At 35.6% G+C, this 26240-nt stretch overlaps 1 protein-coding gene across 8 annotated transcripts; it reads left to right on the top strand.

The window, feature by feature from the left end:
* The first annotated feature begins 385 nt into the window (after nt 1-385).
* Nucleotides 386-18686, top strand: LOC121878686 (protein VAPYRIN-like). 8 transcript variants are annotated; one of them, XM_042385025.1, is made up of 10 exons: nt 712-795; nt 896-1073; nt 7584-7627; nt 7760-7806; nt 9073-9132; nt 9531-9800; nt 10163-10276; nt 10974-11036; nt 13567-13809; nt 18664-18686. In XM_042385025.1, the coding sequence occupies exons 4-9, from the start codon at nt 7789-7791 to the stop codon at nt 13795-13797; spliced, it is 756 nt and encodes a 251-aa protein (XP_042240959.1). In that variant the 5' UTR covers nt 712-795; nt 896-1073; nt 7584-7627; nt 7760-7788; the 3' UTR covers nt 13798-13809; nt 18664-18686. The 8 variants fall into 8 exon arrangements, with proteins under 8 accessions (XP_042240964.1, XP_042240966.1, XP_042240963.1 ...); XM_042385024.1 differs by lacking the exon at nt 18664-18686 and adding an exon at nt 15212-16958 and having other exon boundaries at nt 713-795; XM_042385026.1 differs by lacking the exons at nt 7760-7806; nt 18664-18686 and adding an exon at nt 15212-16958 and having other exon boundaries at nt 715-795.
* Nucleotides 18687-26240: the final 7554 nt, after the last annotated feature.

Consider the following 26240-nt stretch of genomic DNA (forward strand, 5'->3'; position numbering starts at 1 on the left):
AAATATCCTAGAATCGCCACTGATTGATCACTAACACCTAATCATTACCACATTAAGCAACTGTTTTAATGGCTCAGCCATGTTAATATTGTTATTATTATCCACTCTGTATCTGTGTTTTTCTGGCTAAATAAACTGTTTCAATTCAATTCAGTTTAAATGGGTCCCCTTTCATTCAGAAAATACAATCTTGACCAATTTTTTTTACATAAATAGTAAATACTTTTTTATATTTTTTTTTTAATATTTCTCTTGGGTGGACTTTCCGAGAAACATTTTTTATAGTACAGACTAGCTATAGTGTTTTGCGAGTAAGTTGGAAAGAATAAAAGCCAAATAGTCAAATTAAAAACTAAAGAGTCTTTGGGGTAGAGCGGTACCGCTCTTGCCTCGCAAGCAAGATGTCACGGGTTCGATTCAAGGGCCGGCGGAAGTTGTTTGGACACTCTTCCTAGTCAACTTGGTCCCTGTTCATCTAGCAGAAAAGTAGGTACCTGCTGTAAATCGAAAGTTGCGAATTCGTATTCAGGGACAAGTTGTTGGAGCTTCCAATAACTTGCTTAGACATAAACCATTAACTCTTCAGGCTTCTATGTCCTTGACTCTTCAGGCTTCTACGCCCTTAACTCATGAGACATAAGGCAAGCATGCTTCCCTGTTGAGCGCTGTAAACGCTTCTGCGCTTCACCTTACACAAGGATGTAGGGGGTAGTGCCCAATAAAAACAAAAGTCTTTGGTCAACTCAAACATGGTGACGTCGTTGGCTTGGTCGTCGACTGGCGCCTTCTACGAAAGTTTGTGCAGTCAACGTTTATCCCTAATTATAACTCAATATTACCTTATTGGTTTAAAAGTAAATTAATTATAGGATCTCAGTAAAGATATATTTTAAAGGTAAGGAAGACACTTGTGAAGGGGAGGTCTCTACGGCTCTGGGCAGAGCAGAAGACAGGTCGTGTAGAATGATCCGGACGAATGTTGCTGTCGTCTTATAAGCAAACTAGTGAATGTCTGACTGGTTAAGACTTAAGACACAATAGTTCCAGCCAGCAAGTGTGGGAAGCAGAGTAAAGTGAGTTGACATATTAGATACTTTCAGGTTAATATAATGATGACTATTAGAATTGGAGGGCTGCGAAACCTACGAGGTTAATATTGACGACTGATCTGCCGACGAATTACTTGTTTGGTGTTTATTTTCTTCTCTTCGGTCAGTTTATCACAGTAGCCAGGTTTTGATTTTCCATATAAAATACACAGTGGATATTTTGCCGTGACCGGGGAAGTTCCTGCTAACGCTATTTTACCGTGAGTACGCTCGGAGAGTTTAAGTACTTTCTGTTTAATATGATGGGAGAGGGGGGAGGCGGGGTCAAGCCCCTGGCTAGGAAGTTAGGTAGGTTTCTTTGGTTGGTTAGGTCAGGTTCTATTAGGTTCTTGTAAAGTCGCCTCTTTTATAATATGAACGTCAGTGGAAAAATTTTACAGAATTGAACAACGCCTGGTTTGGTATATTTATAGCTACACAACGATCGACTCAGTAAAATAAATGCCAAATGCCGTCAGCCACGGTCACATATCGTTCTTGTGTTGTTTACCGGTAATGGATGATTAGCCGGAGCATACTCACAGTAAAATAGTGTTGGTAGGAACTTAGCCGGTCACGGCAAAATATCCACTGTGTATTTTATATGTTTTTCCTATGGTTCTTGTAATTTTAACGAATTTGATCTTCGTTTCTGGTGCTAACTGCCTTAACCTAACTGAAACCTGGCCTCTATCCTAAGTTGACTCTCTCTTCATCAGTGAGTTGTGATATGATGATCATTTCTTGTGCAAATGATTTGTTGGGTAGATATTTAGATGCCTAAGGTGCTCACTACTTTGTCTTCTTGGCTGTAATGTGGCGGTCAGGTTCGTTTAAAACACCAAAATAAACTGGAAAAACATATTGGTCAACCCCTTGGGACTCATGTCCTAAAGTAAAAATGTACCAGTGTTTTTATAATCGTTTACTATGCTAAATTGCCGGGGGGTCAGTCGTCAGTATTTACTGTCTAGACCACTAGGGAGGATGTTGATAGCGAGTCATAACCATTGGTAAAATACTGTACGTACTGTTAAAAATTTTTTACTCATCTTAACTCTTTGCACACCAACTATGTATTCACAAAGGGGTGAAATTACAGAAGAGCTTTGCCAATTTATCAGTAAAATGATAACCAATGTGTGATGGTTGTAAATTATTCCTTCGCAGGTGTGACATTAATTCACAACTCAGACAGTTGACGCTTCAATTGATTTTTTTTTGTGACGCTTGGCATTACCTGTTTGAAGTGGGTCATTAAAACCATAAAATGATTATCCACAGCTCCTTGTACTGTACTTGGTCTCTCTTCTATTTTTTCCCCAGAAATATAAATTAAGTAAAAAGTACGCAGTGGATATTTTGCCATGACCAGCTAAGTTCCTACTAATGCTATTTACCGTGAGTGCGCTCTGATTGGCTAATCAAATCAAAACGACAATGCACAGAACCTATTAGAACCTAACCTAACGTAACCTAACCTAACCTAACCTAACCTAACTTCCAAACCTGTGCATTGTCATTTCTATTTTCCTACTATCATCCAAACAACATCCCCAGAAAAAATGAATGCAGTGGATATTTTGCTGTTTTTTTTGCCGGTAATGGACGATTAGCCAATCGGAGCACAATCATGGTAAAATAGTGTTAGGAACTTAGCCGGTCATGGCAAAATATCCACTGTGTAAAAAGTAAAGGTGAAGTGAAGTAGAACGGTTAATATTTAGTAGTTCCCAAAACCTACATATATATTGAGTCATATATTGGGAGAATGAAGTGGAAAAAATCTTGAGTTTCCATCGGAAATTTATATTTTTCAGGTAATTTAACCGATGTGACCCCCCACCCCCAATAATTTCTAACCATATTAGTTGTTCAAATTGGGCAGGGCTTTGAAGTAGAGGGAAAATGCAAGGTTAAAGTACAGTACTAAATAAAAAAAAATTTGAAAACCTTACCTAACCTTTCTTAACTTATAAAAATCATTAAACTATAAAAAACTTACCTTACTCGTGTGTTTGCTGTTATGTGTGTAGTGGTGTTCTCTTTTGGTGTTTGGTATGTCACGGTGGTGTTTTTGGTGTTCAGATGAGGAGAGACTCATAAACATGAAATTGATTCTTATTGACCTTTTTACAAATTAGGAAAGGTTGGGTAAAGTTTTTAAAGGTGTGTTTGTTGTTCTTTTTAGTATTTTATTCCACATTTTTTTTATCCACTTCAAAGCCCTGCCCACTTTGAACATCTAATATTGTTGGTAATTTTATCAGTTAAATTACTCGGAAAATAAAAGTTTCCTATGGAAATGTTAAAGAATAGCCAAATTATTTTTATTTTTCCATCATTTTCTTTATATAAGAAGGTGATGGTAACTACTAAATATTTACCCGATCGGTTACTGAAACAAACTAATAGTGGACAACAACATGAGTGAACACAGCATTTTTTGGCAGAATATATATGGTGAATAATTAATTTCTTCACTTACAAAGCACGTAAAGACATTTTAGTGTCATATGATAAATTTTTCATGGTGTTTTACCCCGCAATTTCCCCCATCCTTCAAGCCCTGCCCACAGGTGATTTTATGATTGTAGATAGAGAAAACTAAAAAGGTAAAAAAATAAAAATACTAGAAAATAAAATGTTGTATCGTTTTTATTACTTACTGTCATACAAAGAACATCTGGAGAAAAAAAAATTAGTGTAATGGAACAACTGGTGTTAGCCAGCTGCTCCACTATTACCAAGTAAAATAATAAAGCTTAGGTTTGGTTTGGTTTGATTGGCTTTGGTTAGCGTTGATTAGATCAGGTTTAGCTGAAAACTGTTACTTCCAGTAGGTTAGGTTTTATTATTATTTGAAGTACTTACACAAGAATTTAATGCCAAGTGATTAAAGGATTAATTTTTACCGGTATTACATTACCCAAAAAATTAGCTTAAAATGATACTGTGCCTTTTATTGTACTGTATTAGAATTGTTGAAAATTCTTTGAATCTGTTAAAAAAATATTAGTGCAAAAGACTGTTTAAGTTATTTTTTGCCAGCCATTAAACTCAGCAATAAGTTAAATAGTCCTGCTTAGTGATTTTTTTGTGATGGGATGAAAGTTCAGTGATTTTATATTCAGTAAAATCTCATATTTTGGTGGATTTCATTTCTTGTTTTTAAATTTCGCGAGCACTACCTAATGTAACCAAGTCATATATTTGGCGTAAAATATTGTGAATTTTGCGAGATCCAGCAAGTTGAATGCTGGCCACCGTCTTGAATGACACCACAGCCCTCATACCAGTTACATTCATATCTGTTACAACGCGTGTTTTCTCAACGCATTCGCGTTGTAACACGATTGATGAATAGGGGAACGCTGTTTGTAAAACTCGAACTTTTGCTTAAGAATATTGGCTATAGCTTGATTCCATCCTCAACGTTTTAAGCGTGCCGCGGGGTTATGCAGTGTTTACAGTTCACATTCGACATCACATGTTCAATTGATTCGTGTCTTTTGTTTGTGAAGTGTTTTTTGAGAGGTACTCTGTAAATTTCGTTCTTTTTTTTTGTGCAAATTTAGCTGTTACCCATAAATACTGCATGAAAGGAATAAGTAAAAAGAATGTTTCGCAGTGAGGAATAATAACGGTTTACTCCAGCGCTCTCTGTTTACATCACGTGATCAGTTGAATCGCGCTGTTTCTGTCGATTGCTCCGTGATTTTCGCTGTTTTCTCCAATGAATATGGAAAGACAAGGTAAGAAGAATGTTTCTAAGAAGTGTTCTGGTGATCGAATTGCCGGTAGTGGATGTAAAAGAGGTTTACAAGAACGCAACTATCGCGTTGTAGCCCGTGCTATCCTAGCGACCGCCCGGGCTGCTATTGTGTGCTTTTTTGGGTGGTGCTACCACCTGTTGAGTCAAGATAATGGCCTCTACCTCTACTGGTGCTGGTGGGACAGACTCACCTAAGCAGCCAAATAAGGAAAAGGAGAAGTGGGACTATAATAAGGGAGTTAAGTTTGCCAAGTACTCGATGCAGGATAAGCAGCGTGTGATTAAGTTACTTGAGGAAGGCCTTCAAATTAGTTTCTGGAAAGCACAATCAGGTCAATAAAGGAAGAATTTGTATCATTTTGAGGTTATAAATGGGAAAATCAGAGGTTGGTGTAGAGTGGCCAGTCTATATTGTTATTTTTCCCATTAGTCTATGTATTTGCATTTGGCGAATTTGAATTTGGCGAAATTTTTCCTGTCTATATTACCCGCGAAATACAAGATCTTACTGAACATCACTGGAACTCTGGTAGGCATAAAAGCCACAGCCTACTTGCCACTTTGTATAAATTTGGTACCAGGCTGGCATGTAGACTGTTGTGTGTCTTGCTGTGGTGAGATGTAAAGTTTTGATGTCAAGCTACGGTGTGATGTGTAGGTCATCTTCAGATAACATATAATACGGTTCCTTTTTTTTTTTTTTTCGGGTTCAGTACCTGAATTAGCCCACCCGGGCACAGGTCACTGACCCACATCGGGGCCTGGGGGGCGAAAATTTAATACTGTAATAATAATAATAATAATAATAATTCATAGTAAATAAAATTATATAAAATACAAAGTTGATAATAAAATACAATAAAAATTATAAAAATAATAACAAAGAACCATAAAGAAATACAAAAATACAAAAATGAAAAAAAATAAAAAGTGAGAAACATTGTATGTATGTTGTGTTGTCAATAGTAAGAGAAATAATTGAGACCCTGCAATTGTGTGTAAATGAAGCAGAAAGTCAGATCAGCAACCTGGGACTTGGTCACAATTTTTGTGATGCCATATGGCAGCAGGGTCTACCATTAGACAATACATTATGCTTCCAATATCTTCCCAGGCGGTAGTACCTCCCTGTTTGGGACCTGCCTACTACCTACTAGATTCCATTTGTGTGTTCTTGTTCATTGCACTTCCATGGTCACAATAAGAGTAAATTAATATTAGTATAGTTCTGGCTTTCTGACATGTGTTGTTAACCTGAGAATCATGCCCAATAATCCTCTGTATGTAGAATAACTTAAGAAATATTTCTGTAATACTGTACTGAGGTAGGTTAGTCATTGTGGATGTTGGTTGGAGGTCACGGGTCACATCATGTTAGTGCTTCTCTTCAGACTTTGGTAAACATTTGACTGGTTACAGTACAGCACCTGATCATTTAAAAAACTAATGTTTCAAATTGTTTCTATGATCAGGATGAACAGTAGTTTTAATAGGACATTGTAAATACTGTACTTAGGGGAGATCTTTTGCATGCTATGCTACCACAAGATAAGTTGATAATTTCTTGGTACAGTGGGGTATGCTATAACGAACGTAATTGGTTCCAGAACCTCGTTCGTTATAGCATTCGTTCGTTATAGGATTAATCCGTTCCAGGCCCCCAAATACAATCACTTAACACTGGAAAAATTCTGTGGAAAATGTAAAAAATACGGTACTTTATCTTACCTTAGTGTTATTCAGCATGCAGGTACCCCTAAACACTGGCACATAACTATCACTTCCACTGGGAGTCTTGGCTTTAAGGTCCTCAAACAATTGTCTGGCCTTCTCACAAATTATAGCTTCACTAATGTTACCACCTGCCATTTCTTTCTCCTTTATCCACACTAAGAGTAAATTTTCCATCTCTTCAATCACATTACACTTTGCTTTGCTAAGTCTAAAGATTCCCTTAGCCACTTGCACAGTTTTTAACTCCTCTTTATTCTTCAAAATCGTACATATAGTCGATTTAGCCATCCCATATTCATCACTAAGTTTCGCAATGCTTCTTCCATTCTCACGTTTCTTTATAATTTCTTTCTTAGTTTCAAGGGTTATTAGCTTTCTCACTCGCTTTGGACGACTCATTGTTACAATTGTATACTTGTATAACAAAATAGTTATACAAATAACGCGAATTTCCACATCAAAAGACGAAATTTCAACAATAACAGTGGTGCACTGGCTACACAATGAGACAAAGATGGCGCCTGACGCTCTTGTTGTGGGTCGCGGTACAACAATATTCATGCGCCAGGCGAAATAGTCCCGTATTCATCCGCGTTCGTTGTAGGAGTTGCGTTCGTTATAGCATTCTCAATTTTATAGGTAAAACCGTTCGTTATAGGAATATTCGTAGTAGGATCCGTTCGTTATAGCATACCCCACTGTACCTGTAAATGTTTAATTGATGCTGGAATTATACCTGGGGGGGGGTTTGGTTAGATTAGTGTTAAGGTGTTTAATCAGAAATAAGGTAGATGTGCTAATCTTTGTGTTTTATTATTATTATTGCAGGTATTATTATTATTATTATTATTATTATTATTATTATTATTATTATTATTATTATTATTATTATTATTATTATTATTATTATTGCTGCTGCTGCTTGATTTTTTGTTTCCCATCTCACAGATTCCATGATTAGTATACATTGGTTATATTATTTACAGATCACTGCAGTTAACCAAGTAATGCAGACGTAATGGCGAGTAATGTGAGTTTCTTCAAGTACTTTCCCAGTTTGTCATAGTCAGTTTCATAACACTGAACTTATCTCACATTCTGATATTTCTTGCTTATTGAAACTACAGTGCGCCCGGATAATTCTTGGTATTTTATTTCGCAGTCCACTATTATTCGCGGAGGACATCCTGGATGTACCCAAGAATGTCTGTGGGTTGTTTTAAAGTTGTTGGCTTTTTCGTGGATGGGACAGGGAGCCCTTTGTTCTAGAGACTAATTTCCTTTACCTGTAATTTCCTTTACCTGTGTGTGTAGACATACACACACAAAACACATACAAATAAATAATAATGGGAAAATCCTCTCACAAATAATCAGAAACAAATGTTTTAAAAATATTGAGTTTACCCTCAAGTCTTAGGGGTAAACTCAACATTTTTAATACGTACTACATTTGTTTCTGATTATTTGTGAGAGGATTTTCCCATTATTATTTATTTGTATGTGTTTTGTGTGTGTATGTCTATACACACACACACACACATATATATATACTATATATATGCTGATAACCTTCGTGGGAACTTCGTGTTTTCTTCTTTCCTTGTGGTTATCAGCATATACCTAGATCACGCGCACCTACAGTGATTTACTTGCATATATATATATATATATATATATATATATATATATATATATATATATATATATATATATATATATATATATATATATATATATATATATATATATATATATATATATATATATATATATATATATATATATATATATATACAGTATATATAAATATTATAATGGTCCTTATCAGCCATAGAATTGAATCACATTATATGCACAGTAGTTTGCATTCATGAAAATGCATCCGTATCTGTGATAAATCAGGACGTCATTTACATTTTTATGGTGGATAGTAACTGCACTACTAAGTTAGGGATTCATCATTGAGATGTGTTTAAGAATGAGGAGGCAAATGTAGTGTGAGACTTGGGTGTGGCTTGGGAAATATGTGTTTGAGTAGGGCACGTAATTGAGGGTTCCTCTTACTCTGCCCACTCTGAGAGTTATGTAAAAGTAAAAACAAAATAGTGTATCCTTTGTGGAACTATATCTATGCTTTAAACTGACAGGTTCATGTTTTTAGAGGCAGAAGTGTGGAATTCATTGATCTTTCAGTAGGAAATCTGTCAATATAAGACTAAATGTAAGTGGAAGGAACAGGTGTGAATGGGTGGGGAAGATTTCAAGGGATGTGTGTGTGGCTGTGATTCATTAATTGTGACAGGTAAACCCTAAGATAAATAAAAATGAATATTGTACTGTCACAGTTTGTAAACCATAGCAGCTCTGAAGTAAAGAGTTGTAAGTTTTACCTTCCACTTCCTTTGTCAGATTGAACTCTTGCTAGGATTTTAGAAGACAAACTTGAAGATAATTATAATTTTTTCTCTCCAGGAAGAGGATGACGGTAAGCCATGTGCGTGCCCATCTGTTCCTTATCATGCATTACCTGAGGTATGTAAATAACATATTCTTTAAGTTTGTTTTTTGAAAATATTCTATTTGAATTATAGATTTATTATTTTTATTTATTCAGTAAGGTATTGTATGTGTTGTACAGCATATGAAGTTGGATGAGACTTGTATGACTTTTTAGGATGAGTTTGGGGAAATACTGTACTGTACTGAACTAGCCTTCTGATGTTTACTGCCTCCACACCACACCAGTCATCTCTAACAAGCGAGATATGATACAGTAAAGGAGCTCACAACCTCTTAGCATCAACACACTTCCAAACTCTTCCAAAATACAGTACCTGTACCTCTAAAAAACAATTTTTTTCCCAGACACCTTGTGTGTGTATTCACTTGTAACTCTTATACACTGTGATTTAACCGCTTATTCCTTTTAGGGAATGTACTTGTCTGCCAAAAATGGAAAAATTATGGAGGTGAGGCAGTACTTACAAAATGGAAGCGACATCAATGCCACAGATGAGGATGGTTATACCCTGCTTTCAAGTGCATGTGTTGGAGGACAAGTGGCGCTGGTGCGGTACTTGCATAAACAGCCGTATCTTCATCGGAACACCAAAACTTGGGCCGGTGACACTCCCCTAATGTATGCTGCGATGCTGGGGCATTTTGATGTGGTGAAGGAACTGATAACGAGGCCTCATCCAGTTAGTATCCGGTAAACTTGCTCCAAAAAGTATCCTTACGATTTTTTGTTAGACAATATGACACAATGGCAGAGGGATTTTGACAACCCTACTGAGGCAACAGGAGTCACGGTGTTCGTTCTGAAATTCATCAGACCCCACCGTAAAGTTACTTTTTAGAATGTGTGTAGGTGTCTGTAAAATATTGATAGTAATGAGAATGATGGTTGTATTTAATTTTACTTATATTAATTCTTCAACAAACATAGGATTCTAATTTCTGATTAATGTTAACATGTATTTAATTTGTAGAAACATAATTTATTTGCTCCGTATGGGATGTATATTATTTATATTTTTATTTTGTTTTACATTATTTATAGTGCCGCTTAGATTTGGACGCAGTGAATAATTACAACGATACTGCAATATCCTTGGCTGCCTCTAATGATCATTCTGACGTGGTGGAATACCTTCAGAGTGTAGAACTACCACAGGTGTGTATTGGTTATCAAGCTTTATTCCTTTTGTATTCAGGGTGGAGCCACATTTAGGATTACATGCAGTAATGTACTTAAAAATATTTCTACCCCACACCACCTCTGTCTTGAAGCAGTGTTTGGAACATCTGTTGAAGAATTTTTCATGCTGTTTCAATTATGATATACACTTTGAGTCATGTACTACCCATAAATTAACCGTAATATACACTTTATGAGTCATGTGCCCAAAAGTTAACCATGATATACACTTTATGAGTCATGTGCCCATAAATTAACCATGATATACACTTTATGAGTCGTGTGCCCATAAATTAACCATGATATACACTTATTGAGTCGTGTGCCCATAAGTTAATCATGATATACACTTTTTGAGTCGTGTGCCCATAAGTTAACCATGATATACACTTTTTGAGTCATGTGCCCATAAATTATGTATTAACAGTACAGTATGATACTTTAACCCCTTCACTATGGGGATGCCACTTTCAATATTTTATTTGACTAACACCAGACAATTTTATTCAACACAATGGGGACCCCACACACAAGGGGTTAAGAAATGCTTTAATAACTTGGTCACTGTTAAGAATACAGTAATTATATGGCACATATGATGTATAGATCTATGTGTTAATTAGTTTGAAACAAACACAATGTACAGTAGCTACTATATGAATTTTCCTTACAGTTACTAGCACTTGGAGACTTCAAAATGGAAAAATCACCCACAAAAGTTCAAAGCTGTCTTGAGGTAAGTGTTATATAATACTAATAATGTTTTTAAGGCTTTTTTTTCTTTACTATTTTTTTTCTGATAGGATGGAATTAGATTAGTCATATTCGAGTGTTTCATCATCATTTTTATGTCTTAAGTTTCTACAAAGGGCTTGTGATCGTAACAACTCATCAGCTCCCTCTAAGATTTTGGAAATAGCAGCATGATCGGTACAGGTACATTACCAGTCATACCTGGATTTCTTTAATTTTAAAAGAAAATTTTGTTTTACCGGTATATTATGGATTTTGTCATTTAAGACTAAGAAGTCACCGGACTCGGCCTAGAATCTCCGCACTCAATTCCCTGACACAGTTCACAGTCTCTTAGAAAGTGGAATTTACTTGTGTTGTTTGTCTCACTACACCGAGACATGTGAGGATAAGTAAAAAAGTATCCATAATTTGTCTTTTTTTTTCTTAATTGTCTACACTGCTTGCTATTGGTATTTCTGCAGGCACTTAGCATACAGATCACTGCTTTGTGAGTTTCATACCTTCACACACAGTTTTTCAGGTGTAATTACACTGTAAACATGGCAGCACAACTTTTGATTTGCACCAAAGAAGAGTAACTTGCTGTCATCCATTTTCTCTGGGATAAGGTTGTAAAGGTGGCAGAATTTCACGCATTATCTGTACAGTGTGGTGAACAAGCTTTGTCACAGTAGAACATGTACAAATGAATCACCAATACAAATGTCAGAATTGTTCAAATATGATTCTTGACAACAAAAGGGTAACAATCAATTTAATCACAAGGCATCCTGAAGTAACCCACCATTTTGAGTATCAATGCAAACAGTAGATAATGTATTTAAGAACTGAGTCATCAGTTGGTAAAATTATGCAGCAGTTGAAGTTTTAGGTTTTCAGTCACCCATCATACAACTCGGACCATACCCCATCTGATTATCAACTGTTGGGCCTTTGAGAAACTATGAAATGCCATTTATTTGCCAGCAACAATGAGGTGAAGGAAGTATGCATACATGGTGTCAACGTGCAGTCCAAAACCAAATGTGCTGAAGCATCTGGGTGTGTTTCAAGTACTGTAGATCATTTCCGCCACCTTTTTTTCTAGTTGCCACTTACTAATTGTGTTTTCATTTTTTTAATGGTTGTCCTGAAATTCCTTTTTGCGAGTGAGAGATGAAAGTTTTCCACCATTTTCTTCACAATTTGGAATACAAGTGATTGAAGCCAGTCATATTTACTAAAGTCCCATTTAATCTTCTTTTTTATGAGAGAAAAAATTAACAGGAAGAGAAGATTTACTGAGGGATTTGTGACAGCTGATTGGGGAAGTGACATTATCTTTTTTGGACTGAGAGATCCACGTGTGGTAGGAAAAGAAGGTGTTTTTGCAGTAACTTTAGTCACTATTTCCAGAGTGTAACAGTATGACTCTTGTACTGGGATCTACAGTAGCAGGTTGTAAGAGTCTTGAGCCATTAGTTCACCTCTTAGTCATAAAATGGGTTCACAGGATTCAGTACTGTACCTTATTTTATTGGGCTCAGCTAATATTACAGTAGAATCCCAGTTATCCAGTAACTAGACGACTGGCCGATTCAACTAACCGGCATCAAAATTAAATAATAAAGATTCTTTCAAGATCAGCTGGTACCGTGAGTTTGAATACCACGCGTGACGGGGATGAGTTGCCATATTTATTGTTATGAAAACATTAATCGATACATAGCATATCATAAAATACGTAGCACATTGTGTATTTTATGTACAAAAAATAGCTCCTTCCACACTCAAACCATCTTCTGGGCGACACGACCCACTTCAGTCAAGCAGTCAACCAGTTGACTCACAGACGAGTGGCTGCCGCTCTGCACTGTGTGTATGTCATGACATCACATTGGGATGCAGCGTGGCCACACAGTTATAGCCCACCGCCTCCACACACACTCATGCTCTTCATTTTCTTATTTTATAGTTTTACATTATATTTTCTTTATTTCTAAGCCACATTACTTATATAAAGTGGAATAAGTATTAAAGAAGTCCATTTTTCTGAGACACACATTTGTGAGGTCAGCCTGTAGCACTGCATTGAAGGATTTTTTGGGGGATCATAAGAGTGAGTTTCAGCTAACCGAAAAAATCTTTATCCGGCACCTCGTAATCCCTGTAGGTGCAGGATAACTGGGATTCTACTGTAGTTATGTTGGATCACCTAAAGATTAGCCCACCCAGCTTATTTCACCATAAGATTACCCAGTGATGCTAACCTAACCTAACCTAACTTAACTTAGTGTACAGTATACTGTATATATTTCATCCCAGGTATAGGTCATTGCACTGAGGTTGATCAGTAAAATTTAGATAATCAATTGTAAGGTTTTAGAAAAGTTGCTATTTCTTGTTAATGGCTACAAATTATATAGAAATCGTATGTCAATTATTGTCGTGATTTGCTTGAAGATTATATTTGGTATTTGTTATATATACAATGAAGAGAAACTGCTCAAGATATATATTTCTACCTGCAGATAAAGTTTGAGTGTCAGGTTTGCCTCGAAGACTATGACAATATTGAGCGACGCCCGCGTTCTCTGAGCTGTGGTCATTCCCTTTGCACAAACTGTGTAGCTGAAACACTTATGAGAGGCAAGCTGAATTGCCCATATTGCCGTGCCAGACATGTACCAGATGTCCAAATGGCATCACAAGTTCCAGTCAACTATACTGTTGATAATGTGATCCAGGAACAGAATTCATAGCATTGCTACCCGGTATGTTGTGGTGTTTGGGGGATGTGTTGGCTGTGATCCTTACACTTAGCAGGTATAGTACAGTATTGCAGTTTAAGATTCTGCCTACTTTTTCCTTCATGTATACTAAAATCCTGTGAATACATAAATATTTTGTTTGTGTTAATATTTTAGTTATTAATACTCAAGACATTGTCAAATTGAGGAATTCTTAGCAATCCTGCAGTTGTATTATAATGAAAGAATAACCTAAATTATGTTTTTTTACATGCAGAGGTAAAACCTTTGTTAGAAGTTGAGTTCTGTATACAGTATTATGAGTCATAGTGAATGTGAGTATAAGTGTTTATGCTATCTGGGTTAATAATTAGGAAAAATATTATCTTTGATAGTAAGAAATATTTACTAACATGTACACTCACCAACAAAAAGTTCTGTTCCCTCACCTGCCTCTTCATGAACCCAGAGATTCAGAGACCTGTGAGGTCTCTGAATCTCTGGGTTCATGAAGAGGGAGGTGAGGCGACAGGACTTTTGTTGGCGAGTGTACACACAGTAAAAAAAGTACCGCACGGATTATGTGTGAAACAATATGACACCAACGACGAGGGATAGTGGAATATGTGTGTTGGTCCTGTATTATGGTGGTAGCTCTGCTGTCCTTGCCGGTCCTGTGGTGACGTAAGTAATAGGTAGGTGGAAATCTTTTCCATACAGGCACGCATGCCAACCCTCCCGGCACATGAGGTGATGTATGGATCATTACGGAAGTCAGCAGACACCCCCCCCCCCCACTGCGCGATACTTTTTTCACTGTGTGTACAGTATATAGTACTTTACAGCCTAAATTGGTTTGTCTAATTTAGGTGCATGATTCAGAAAAGTGAAATATTTCACAAACAATGAAGGAAATGCCTTTGAGAAAGTTGTGCATGTGAGCTACATCTGTGTGGTAACAGCCATGGTCTCTAAACCTCATAATTTTTGTTTTAAGGGTAGATGGACAGCTCTTCCCTATACTGTATTGTACAGTATTTACTACATTGAGGTGTTCTCAAAAATTTAGCTAGAATTATCTGTGTTGGTAAGATATTGGAGGCATAATGTGTTGTCTCATGGTACAGTAGACTCTGCTGCCATATGGCATCACAAAAATTGTGACCAAGTTCCAGGTTGCTGATCTGACTTTCTGTGTCATTTGCCCACAATTGCAGGGTTTCAATTGTTTCTCTTACTTTGACAACCCAATACAGTATACATATATCATTTCTCACTACAGGAGTCTTGATCTTTTTTTTTAGTTTTTGCATTTATTTATGGTCTATTATTATTATTATTATTATTATTATTATTATTATTATTATTATTATTATTATTATTATTATTATTATTATTATTATTATTATAATATTTTTGCCCCCAGGCCCTGATGTGGATCATTGACCTGTGCCCTGGTGGGCTAATCCTGTAAAAAGAATAAAAAAGAAAGAAAAAATGCTGGGACCATTTGTTAATATAGTTTAAGACACTGCAGTGATATCATTCAGAATCTTAGGTTTCATCATTAATTTGACAAGCTTAGGTTATTTTTTGTAAGGTTGTCTTGTTGATATTTTATTCATATAGTGTTATGTAAAATTGACCCCCCAAAAATCACATGTAAATTAACAGTTAGATCATCTGGTAAAAAAACAAGAGAAAATTTGGAATGTTGGTGTTTGAGTCAGGTAAATAGTGTACTTATTCAATGTTTATCAGTAGCATAAAAGAAAGAGATGTGGAATAAGAACTACCAAAAGCATTTGATGTTAGTGCTATGAATAATATACTGGTAAATATATAGAAAGTCTGAGTTTATTCGTAATCGTTGGGATGACCGTTTCTGACGAGAAAAATATTTAGCTAAATTAATAAAGATACATACATTCATTATTTCAAGCATGAGCACGTAGGAAGCTCATCAGAAGTATTATACATGAATTAACTGTTAAACTCTGGTAGCAAATTCACACTTTTGGAAGATGCATTTAATATATACTTATAAAACCCACAATAAGGCCTACTAAGACAAATTACAAATCAGTAATACTACATTATGCAAAAACAACATTTTTAAAGATCAGAATCACATTGAAATATTACACGACCGTTAGCAGAGGCGGGAAAAATATGAAGTTGTTCGCAGTCATATTTCCTGTCTCTGCTGGTGGTCCTACCTGAAACGTGACCAATGTCTACTAGAGCTAACTGTTATTTCTTGGTTTCACAACAGATGACATTCTCACCATTAGCTCCTTTCTTCCCGTACATGGATAAAAGAATTTGTTCTTCCCATCGTTCATTTCTTTTCATCAGTAGTCAGATACAGGGTTCATTGTGTCAGAGTATATCATCATCACCTTTCTCTTGGTGCTGGATTCTTTTCACTGGGGTCACAGCAGCCAGTTCTTAAATCTATTTTGTGTCAGATTTCTTATTGATTCTTGTTTTATGTTTGGGGCTGTTTTGATTGCAGGCCTTTAAGAATAAGATACATTTTATTATTCAGAGGAGGGTTTTTTTCTTCCTTGGGCAATTAATGATTAGTGCCACCAGATGTTACCTTTCATTAGTGTTTTGCAGTCATAGATAGAGAGTTCAGTCAACTCGGTGATTGAACCTGATTGGCTGAGCAGGTCTCGTGACACATGGGCGCCATGTTTTTACTCAGCCGATGAAGAAGTTTGCATTCGTACTGTAGGGGATGATGATGTTTATTCTGTAAAATTTTCATGCAGGTTTACAATTGGATAAGCATGTTTATAAACTGTGCAGTTATGCAGTTCAGCATGAATATAGTCAATGTAGGTACAGTACTTTACAGGTATATGGTGTACGTAGGCTGTGTGTGCAACAGTTGTAAACAGTAAGGCAACTTGACCAAGGGTAGCCGACAAAGCTGCCAGGTGCTTATTTCCAGGAAGGTTGCTGCTTTATCACACTACTTTGCACAGTGTATACCCCCTGTATTTGATTTGATTTTACTTTACCATTAACTTTGAGTCTTTCATTACCACTTATAACTTCTCTCAATGAGAATTCTAAATACTGTATAGATTGTACAGTGTGGGAGATAGAACATAGCCTTGTCTTACTCCCTGTCTGTTACTAATAAAAAGTCTTTAAAATTCTAATTGTGTATCTCCTTCCTTAATGCCTATTTTTTCCAAGTTTAATGGGCTTACTTTATCAAAAGCCTTTTCAAAATCAACAGAGCAGATGTATAAATTTCTTTGGACTTATAAAACCCTTTCACTCAAAATTCTTAAACTAATTACTGTATAGCTTCTCTAGTTCTTTTCCCTTTCTAAATCCATTTTGTTCTTCAGATAACTCACTTTCTATTCTAAACTTTATTCTACTTAAAATTATGTTTACTAAAACTTGTAGGCTTGACTTATTTATATGGATTTACATTTGTACATAGTTGACCCTTGCCATTCGTGAGGGATAGATTTGAAGAAATGGCGCGAATTTGCAAAACTGCAAATAGCAACTTATACCACCTTAGTGCATTTCTGTATACCTATACCAAACAACTGACCAGCTGTGACAGCACTCATCCCCTCTTTTAACTTATCTAATAATAAAACTTTCTTTGTCAGGGTCATCACTGACTTCTGCCTTTTGCATTTCACTCCACTAGCATCACTAGCTCTGACACTAGGCAGTCTTTTAGGGGCCATTTCACACACAAACACCAAAGTTTTGAGAGTACAACATGAGTTGCTGCTTGGGGTGACTTGTTGCACTGTGGGAAAAGTCTTAAAAGATAGCCACCATCTGCTTACCGCGAATCGTCAAAATCGTGAATCGCAAACTCACGAATGGTAAGGGTCTACTGTATAATATACAGTATATATAATTATAAAATTGGTAATGATATGAAGTCCCTCTCATTAATAAAGATTTCTCCATATAATGTGTTATTAATTATAAATCCAATCATTATGTGGGAGACTTCCTATAAACAGCAGCTTCTCTGCCTGAGAACACCTCCCAGTTCCTACCCACTGTGTAACAACATGGTGCCCGGTTGGCCAAACTCAATCTATCTATGGTTCTGTTTTGTTTTTTTCTTTCATTTTATTCTGAGTACCTTTTCTGTACATGGATAAATGCATCCATATTTACTGTACTTCCTCGTAAATTTTGATGGGGTAGATTTGCAATGGTATGTACAGTCACCCATAAAAGTCCTGTCGCCTCTCTTGCTGCTCCACAAACCCCGAGATTCAGACTCATGAACCCGAAGCAATAGACACTTGATCCAATATTCAGTCCATAAATGCTTCGGATTCACAGTTCTGAATCTTGGGTTTCATGGAGCAGCAGGAGAGGCGACAGGACTTTTTTTGGGTGACTGTACCAGACTGATACAATACCTTGTGTCAATCTCATTTTCATATTGTGTTTTCTACCTGTATTCACTCCCTCTTCACCTTTCTCAATTACTCATTTACCAAAGAACATGTCTGGTGTGGGCCCATCTGTCGTACCCTTAGGTCGTCTCATAATTACATACCACATAAAGTATCATTCTGTTTATCTCTTCACCAATACGCTTTCTTGTATCACCATTATCATCTTCACATAAGCCTGGTCTCACATCATCCTTGGCATCCCAGAAAATTAAGAAATGTTCAAAGTTGGAATTACAGTGTTATTTCATGGCCAATTCTTGGTGTTCTATTTACTATTATTATTGCATATCAATCATTATTATAATTCTTGTACCTGTATATCATAAAGATTAACCCCCAACTTATTTAACATAAAGATTTACCTCCATAATGCTAATATAACCTAAACTAACATAGGAAACCTAATTCCAAGGGCCAATTGCAAGAACTGCCGTGGTGTACACCTCGCTGTGGTATCCCAGTGGTCGTAATACAATGGAAGAAAAATTGTGTGATTTTTCAAGATGGACCATGGTGGTACCCGACCATCGTTTGTTGTTACTACGTCATCGTAGTGGTCAGGTGTACCAACTGGCGGAAGACTGGGAGGTTGGTATGCTTGCACCCTCAAAACGTTGTCAGTGGCACGAAACGTTTACTCTTGCTACACGATTTACGAGCATGAAAAACTTGAATCCCAAGCTAAGGTGCACCTCATTTTCCTATTTTCTTGGATTATAAGCCAATTCTGGTCATGAAATATGATCACTTACAGTGAATATAGGTAAATAAAGCCTGTGACATCCATAAAAACGTAGGGATAGAGTGTAATATCTTTTCCTTTCTTCTTTATCCATATTAAATCTAACAATAAAGTAATAAGTTTGTCACGAACTTGGGGTTGGGTGAGTGTAAATAAAGAGAACTATGGCCTGTTCTGTGGATGAAGTCAGTAGAATATAACAAAGTACAGTACTGTATTAGGTATTATAATTTTGCTATGACAGTGATGAACTCACTGTACAGATGAATTGGGATAAATTCTTGAAAAATATCACCATAACTGTTAGTTTTCTATCAAACAGGAAATTATCTTTGTACCAAAAATTTTTACTTTCATATTATACAAGTATAAAGGCCAGTTATCTACAAGATATGAAACCTTGAGATAATGTTCCTACTCGTCTCCACCTGATTATAGGAATGCAATAAATACTCTAAGAAAGATAGCAAGACATGAATACTTTCCCAATGTCAGGAGTAAAAACGTATACAATATGTTAATGGCATGGACTAAACCAGCAGTTGAAGAAAAGTATCTGCTGTTTAAATGCTTTTTTATTTGGAAAATATTCCAGGTAAATACTGTACTGTATATGGATCCTCACCAGAGTCTTCATATAGTTAGTGTGCAGACATTTGTTTACAAGGCATATACAGTACTCACAACTATAATGGAAAGGAAGACATGTTAGGTTAGGTTCATCTTGTGAGCAAATGTCATGGAACTCCTATACAGTAGGTATAGTATTCGTGAAATTCTACCAACTAATCAGAGACTAAAATTTTTAAACAATACAAGATGATAATTAAATGGTTTAAAAATATCCTCAATACAGTCTGCAATGTTAATTGCAAATTATTTCTGCATTTTTTAATGTTTAATATAAATTGTAATAATAATAAGAATAAGAATGCAATGATAATGCTTATGTCAGAATATAGCCTTTATTAAAAGCAGGATATGTTAAAATATATGGATGATTAAGAGTAAAGTATTTTAAAGGAAAAATCATCCACAAATTTCACAAATATATTAATACGTAATATCTATGTATACTGTACGTATATGCAGTGCAAAAAAAAAATTAACTCGGGCATATGTTATGATTTCTCCAAGGCATATTTTCTGAAAATTCCAGAAACTGCATTTTTTCTGGTCGATGAATAATTTCGGGATTTTACGGAGTCTCCAAATTTTTCCGTTCTGAGTCTGGGAACCAATTCCGAGGTTAGGTTAGGTAGCAAATTCCAGAATCTTCCCAGTGAAAATAAAGGCATTAATATTGTGTTAGTTAAATTTGCAAATTCTGAAACATCATTATTTATGAGGGTTAATATTTATAAATTTCCAACACCTACATATTGTGGGTAATTTTGTCTGTTAAAAAAAAATCCAATGGATTGATATGCAACACACACTCAAATTTTTTTTCTAATGTAGATTTTTATGGTGTTCCAAAACTTTGATCCATTTTTTGGGGGAGAAATTCATAGGAAAAAAAAAGGCCCCTTAAAAATTTTAATGTTCTACATCAAAATGTTAACCTAACCTACCTAACTGGAAAACATCGGTCAACTTAAAATCATAAAATTCCCGGAATGACCGAAAAGATAATAATACCACCAATTTCATTTATTTTGGAAGACATATTTCAATTTTGTTGGAATCATTGGCCATACAAAGCCAATATATTGTATCTACACTTGATTCTACCACTGTCAATGGCAAAGTGAATTATTACCACCACACCAAATGTTGCACAAAAAGTGATAAGGTAGTTCTTTTTGCAATACATTGAGTCACTAACTGAATAAAAAAAACCATTAATTTATGTCACTGAATTTATCTTATAAGTAACAAATTGTGGTTAAACTGATACACAAATGAAACATGCTTGGGAACTACCTGGCACTGGTTACCTGGCTATTTGGACTTATTAAAATATGAAATTTAGGCTACTAAGTAATCTTACTTATGCATTATTTATTTTGGTAGTGTTGGACGATTATTAATTGCACTCATTACGAAAATTGGGTTGATATTATTTCTGTTAAGGGACCTTCATTCACCATCCCAGATGGAGCAGTTCTCACCACTTCAAATAGACCATTTGTGACGTTTTTTTTAGCTTAATTTGATTTCCAAACATTCCTACACACAAATTATTTGGATTAGATATCTTAAAGGCTTACCTTTTATGATGGTTAGGAGAATTTGGAGGATATAAGCGGTGATGAGGCAAGTACAGGGTGGCGGATGTTCCCACACGAACATGGAATTCTTTTAAAAAGAGCAATAAAATTCTTCATGTGGAGGATATTGTATAAAAAATATTATTCCTTTGCAGATTTATACAATTTATATGCATCCAATTCTATTTCTTTTCTTTTGGTTTCAAAATATAGTTCCATCATAGTTGTCATCGGGCGGGGGTGAGAGTACTGTACCACCGAAATCTCTCATGTTCCAATAACGAATCGTAGATATATATATATATATATATATATATATATATATATATATATATATATATATATATATATATATATATATATATATATATATATATATATATATATATATATATATATATATATATATATATATGTATGTATGTATGTATGTATGTATGTATGTATGTTGTCCAGAGTGCTTCTTGCAGACCGACCATGGGGCTACCACAGCATGTTGTACACCGCAGATGTTCTTGCAATTGGTCCCAAATCCTAACCTAACATAACATAATTCCTAATGCTAACATAATTTCACCTTACATAGCATAACCTGATATAACTTGCTCTGACCTAATATAACCTAGGTAGCATTAGTATGTTAAATCATCAGGTGAAATAAGCTTGTGAGGGACAATCTTCAGATGATCCTACTTCTCATATTTATATAAAAGACTTCTATAAGTTGGAAGTTAAAATCTCCATGAAGACAGTGTTTATAGGTCTGGGCAGTGTTTATAGGTCTGGGCAATGTTTGCAGGTCTGGGCAGTGTTTATAGGTCTGGGCAGTGTTTATAGGTCTGGGCAATGTTTGCAGGTCTGGGCAGTGTTTACAGGTAAGGGCTATGTCTATAGGACTGGGTAGTGCTTACAGGTCTGGGCAATGTTTATAGGGCTGACCAGTGTTTACAGGTCTGGGCAATGTTTACAGGTCTAGGCAAACTGTCATCTCTGAACGTAGACTGACTTGTAATCTTGCTTCTGTAACATGAAATCTGCAACCCAGCTTATTTCACCTAAAGTATCCTAACACTATTTGGGGAGATTAGATTAATTTAGTGTTCAGGTTAATTAAACGTGGGAGTAGAGTCTTCAGGTGATCCAAAGATATATACAGTATAGTCAAATGATAAATGTGATTGTATGTACTAGTTAATTATCAATCTCATTGAAGACACGTTATACTTATACTGGTAGTTCATTTATTAAATAATTTGTAATTGAAAATTTGGTTTTTCTGTTAATAAAATATTTTTCATTTTCTGAGAGTAAAGTTTAGTTTAATAAAATCGAGAAGGGCTGTTACTGATTTGTGAAAATGTTTAAATGAATTTACCATTGGTTTATTTTATAGGGGTCAATACATGGTTTAGTACAGCATGCAAAATGGTTGTTAAAGAAATTCTAAACATTCCTGTCTTGTTTGCATTTTTTAACTGTTCAAACCAAATGAGTATGCCAACACATACATATATATATATATATATATATATATATATATATATATATATATATATATATATATATATATATATATATATATATATATGTAATCACATAGGAAATTTTGTATTTCAGGGTGAGTACAGAGGTCTGTATCACCCCTGAAGATGTGAATATATATATATATATATATATATATATATATATATATATATATATATATATATATATATCGTTCATTTTTTAAATAGATTACAAAGATGTGATATATGACTATAAGTAAATGAAGGACTACAGAAAATATGAAGACGTACAATATCTGTATAGGTAAATGTTTGTTGTTGTTTTGGGAAAAAGGACGAAAGGAGACGATTTTGTACTGAAATACCACTAATATTAATTTGTAATTTATTGGCTTTAATAAGATCTGCTATTGGTGATGCGTGGCTTCACAATTCCCTGCAGCAGTTGATCACTATTTTTTCAGGAATTAATGAAGAAATAAGTGTATCCTTGGTAGTGACACTATGGAATAAAAAAAAAAGTGGATTAGTGTGCCACTGGAGTTGTGAATTAAGTAATTATCTCTGTAACCATTGTGTCAAGGCTCTGGTGTGCGTGGAAGGCGGGTACCGTTGAGTAGTGACGGCTGGCCAGGGTATTTCTGGTCGTGCCCTTGAATATCAGGTACCGACAAAGCTACGTTTTAAAAATACCCTGTAGTGCTTTCTAAAGGAAATAAGACGCGGTGTGTAGGCCTAGTGAATGATGAAAATAAAACTGTTCACTTTACGCTTGGACACGCAACTTTTCCAAAGACGTAAGCGCACGGATAAATTCTTAAATAGCAACAGTGACGTCAATAAGAACTCGAGACCAGACGCTGAGCCAAAAGTAAATATGGGAGATTAATCATCTCTACCGTGACTGGTTTGTCTTGTCTCAACTCTAGTTGAATCTGTACTCGCATTGTCACTAATTCATAAAGTGCTTTGGTCAATTATTTTGTTTCTTGGGGCACAATGTTTATGCAACCGTTCAAAGGCTGGCAAGGTCAGTAGTCTGCCGTCAACGGTGTTCAACATTACTTGTCAGATTAAAATTTGTCATACCTCTTACAGCTAGGTGCTTCCCAGGGAGCGTATAATGAGTATATTTGATTATGTGTAATGGTACTTGGTCGCGGGGGCGTGAACCTCGTCACTTCACAGCTTGGGCTTTGATCCAACCGTGTGGGCGAGGGGAGGTAGAAGGTGAAAGGGGGAAGAGCAGTATATGGGCGTGGTGGAAGTGAAAGGAGTGTAGGGAGGATATAACGAGGACTAATCAGAGCCAAAAGTGACAACTGCTGTGTGTGTCCGTCAGTATAACAGTATTTCGTATCACATCTAATGAAATAAATACCAGTAATACCATCAGTTAGGGGTCTCTGAACACTTCGCGGCTTGTGCAGTATTGTACTTTAGTGTAAGAAAACAAATGACGTTTCCATTTTTTCAGCGGAAATTGGTATTATGAGTCAGTTATTAAGATATTCTGTCAAGGGTTGAGATATTTCGAACCTAGATGAGTCATCCATTCGACGAAGTGTCATGAGCTGTGGTACTTAATGTTCGGTAATGTATATTAAAATATTTTATCGTATTATTATTGACGTTTCTTATTGTATTTAGTTTGATCAGGTGGTGAAAAAATCTTTGGAATATAAACTACGATTGAGAACTTCCTCAAGATTTTTTTTTATAGTAATTCCGAGTTTCTGTGAATTTTATCTCTGACCTGCCGAACAAAAACTATAGTTTAAATAGCCTTTATTAAATTGATTTGTAAAGTTGAAGGCGATACCTCATACATAGACGAATGACCGGATATTTTCATTATTGACCACATTAGATCAGAAACAATGGGCAACGAGCGACAGTACAGTACTGAGGAAAATAATGTGAACGTTTAGAAGCGATTATTCAGTGCATTCAACAATTAAGATACCAGGCAAACAAACACTCGAAGTTTACAAATACGTAGCGAATTTTCAACGCATGGTGAATTGTACTAAGATGACACTTGGCGAGGAGCTCTAGTTACCATGGTAAGAAGGTTGGCGCCAAAGGTTGCGTTACATAATGTGATCCCGTTCACCAGGTAAAGTTTACAAACATCTCTTTGTTCTTCGCTCGTCACTCAGGTGGAGATTGGGAGGACAATTATTAGGTAATTTTTAAGTTTCATTTGTTTGAACCTACAGGAAGTCTATGGGCGTGTCACCCACTATTTAAGTATGTATTTGACCTTTCACAATAGAGTATAAAAAAACCGTTCGTAGAATTTGTTTATAACTGGTCTCATTATCTTTAAACAATCCCCATAAAAGACTAATTACCAAAAATGACTTAACGGGCAAGTTGTTGAATTACAGACCAGCGAAGAGATGAAACAGGGGAAAGGAACAATATGACGGAAGTGAAAAAACATATAAATAGTCTGCACCCGGAAAACAGTTTGCTAATTATATCAAACCTGCTGAAAAAATCTGCCTGCGCTTGTATAATTTCGCATATGTGATTTTCAAAATATGAAATTAACAGAAAAGCACAAATTTGCAACACTCAAGTAAACTAGTCTGTAGTTAACTAGAGTTTCGGGAAAGTGGCTTCAAAGTAATTTAAGTGAATATGTTTTATAAGCTGCTGTAGTTCAAATACAGGTATAAATGGAGACTGTTGCTATCCTCATCATTTTCTAAGTTGTCCAGCAATAATAACATAAAAAAAGTCGACATGCTAACAAACTTAAGATTCTAGTGACCAAGTTCAACAAATTTAAGTTGAAATTAGGTCTACCACACTGAATTTTCATAAAAAATATTTTTATATATGAAATATACTTTCCTCAAAATCAAAATTGAAAGCCAAATAATCGAAAATTAAGGTACAGTACATCAAAATTAATCCGATATCAGCATTACCCCAAAAATTTATAGAAAGAACCTTTGATGCAACAATAGTCTGGTTAAAGTGTTTTCGATGTGAAGAAAATTTTGAAAGGACCCACATATATAAAATAAGAAAGAACAGAATTCCGAACAGACATCAGGTTATAGAGTAAAGAAACAAGTACACAAGACCTGATTAACCTTGACATTCTGGAGCGCCTCCAAGCTTTTAAATTTAAAGGATGTTACTCAAGATATACTATTTCTCCTATCACAAGAAATGCTAAGTAGGGTTTACACGCTCATCTCATATTGCTTGATAAACAGCTATATCAACCAGAAAAGGACACCTGCCAGCAATAGCATATTACCAGGCTCATTGTTGTCTTTGAGCCTGACACATTCGAGAAGCCTAATGGACACGGGAAGCACCTGCTAGGTGGGAAAGAGTAGTCTGTTATTTTAAAGGAACCCCATGACCTAGCCTAAAGCAACACACCAAAAACACTGATTGGTTAATTACCCATTTCCCCAGCAGGGGGTTCATCTATAGTAGATTGGTTCAAACAAACTAATGGGAATCGGAACGACAGATCTTATGAAGACTAAGAACTTCTGCA

The sequence above is a fragment of the Homarus americanus genome, unplaced genomic scaffold (genome assembly GCF_018991925.1).
Source record: "Homarus americanus isolate GMGI-L3 unplaced genomic scaffold, GMGI_Hamer_2.0 scaffold23518, whole genome shotgun sequence".
Taxonomy (NCBI): Eukaryota; Metazoa; Arthropoda; class Malacostraca; order Decapoda; family Nephropidae; genus Homarus; species Homarus americanus.

Coding starts and splice junctions, on each gene's coding strand:
- LOC121878686 (XM_042385025.1), top strand. Junction 10,277..10,973: donor AGAGTGTAGAACTACCACAG/GTGTGTATTGGT, acceptor TTTTCCTTACAG/TTACTAGCACTTGGAGACTT. Junction 11,037..13,566: donor AAGTTCAAAGCTGTCTTGAG/GTAAGTGTTATA, acceptor TTCTACCTGCAG/ATAAAGTTTGAGTGTCAGGT.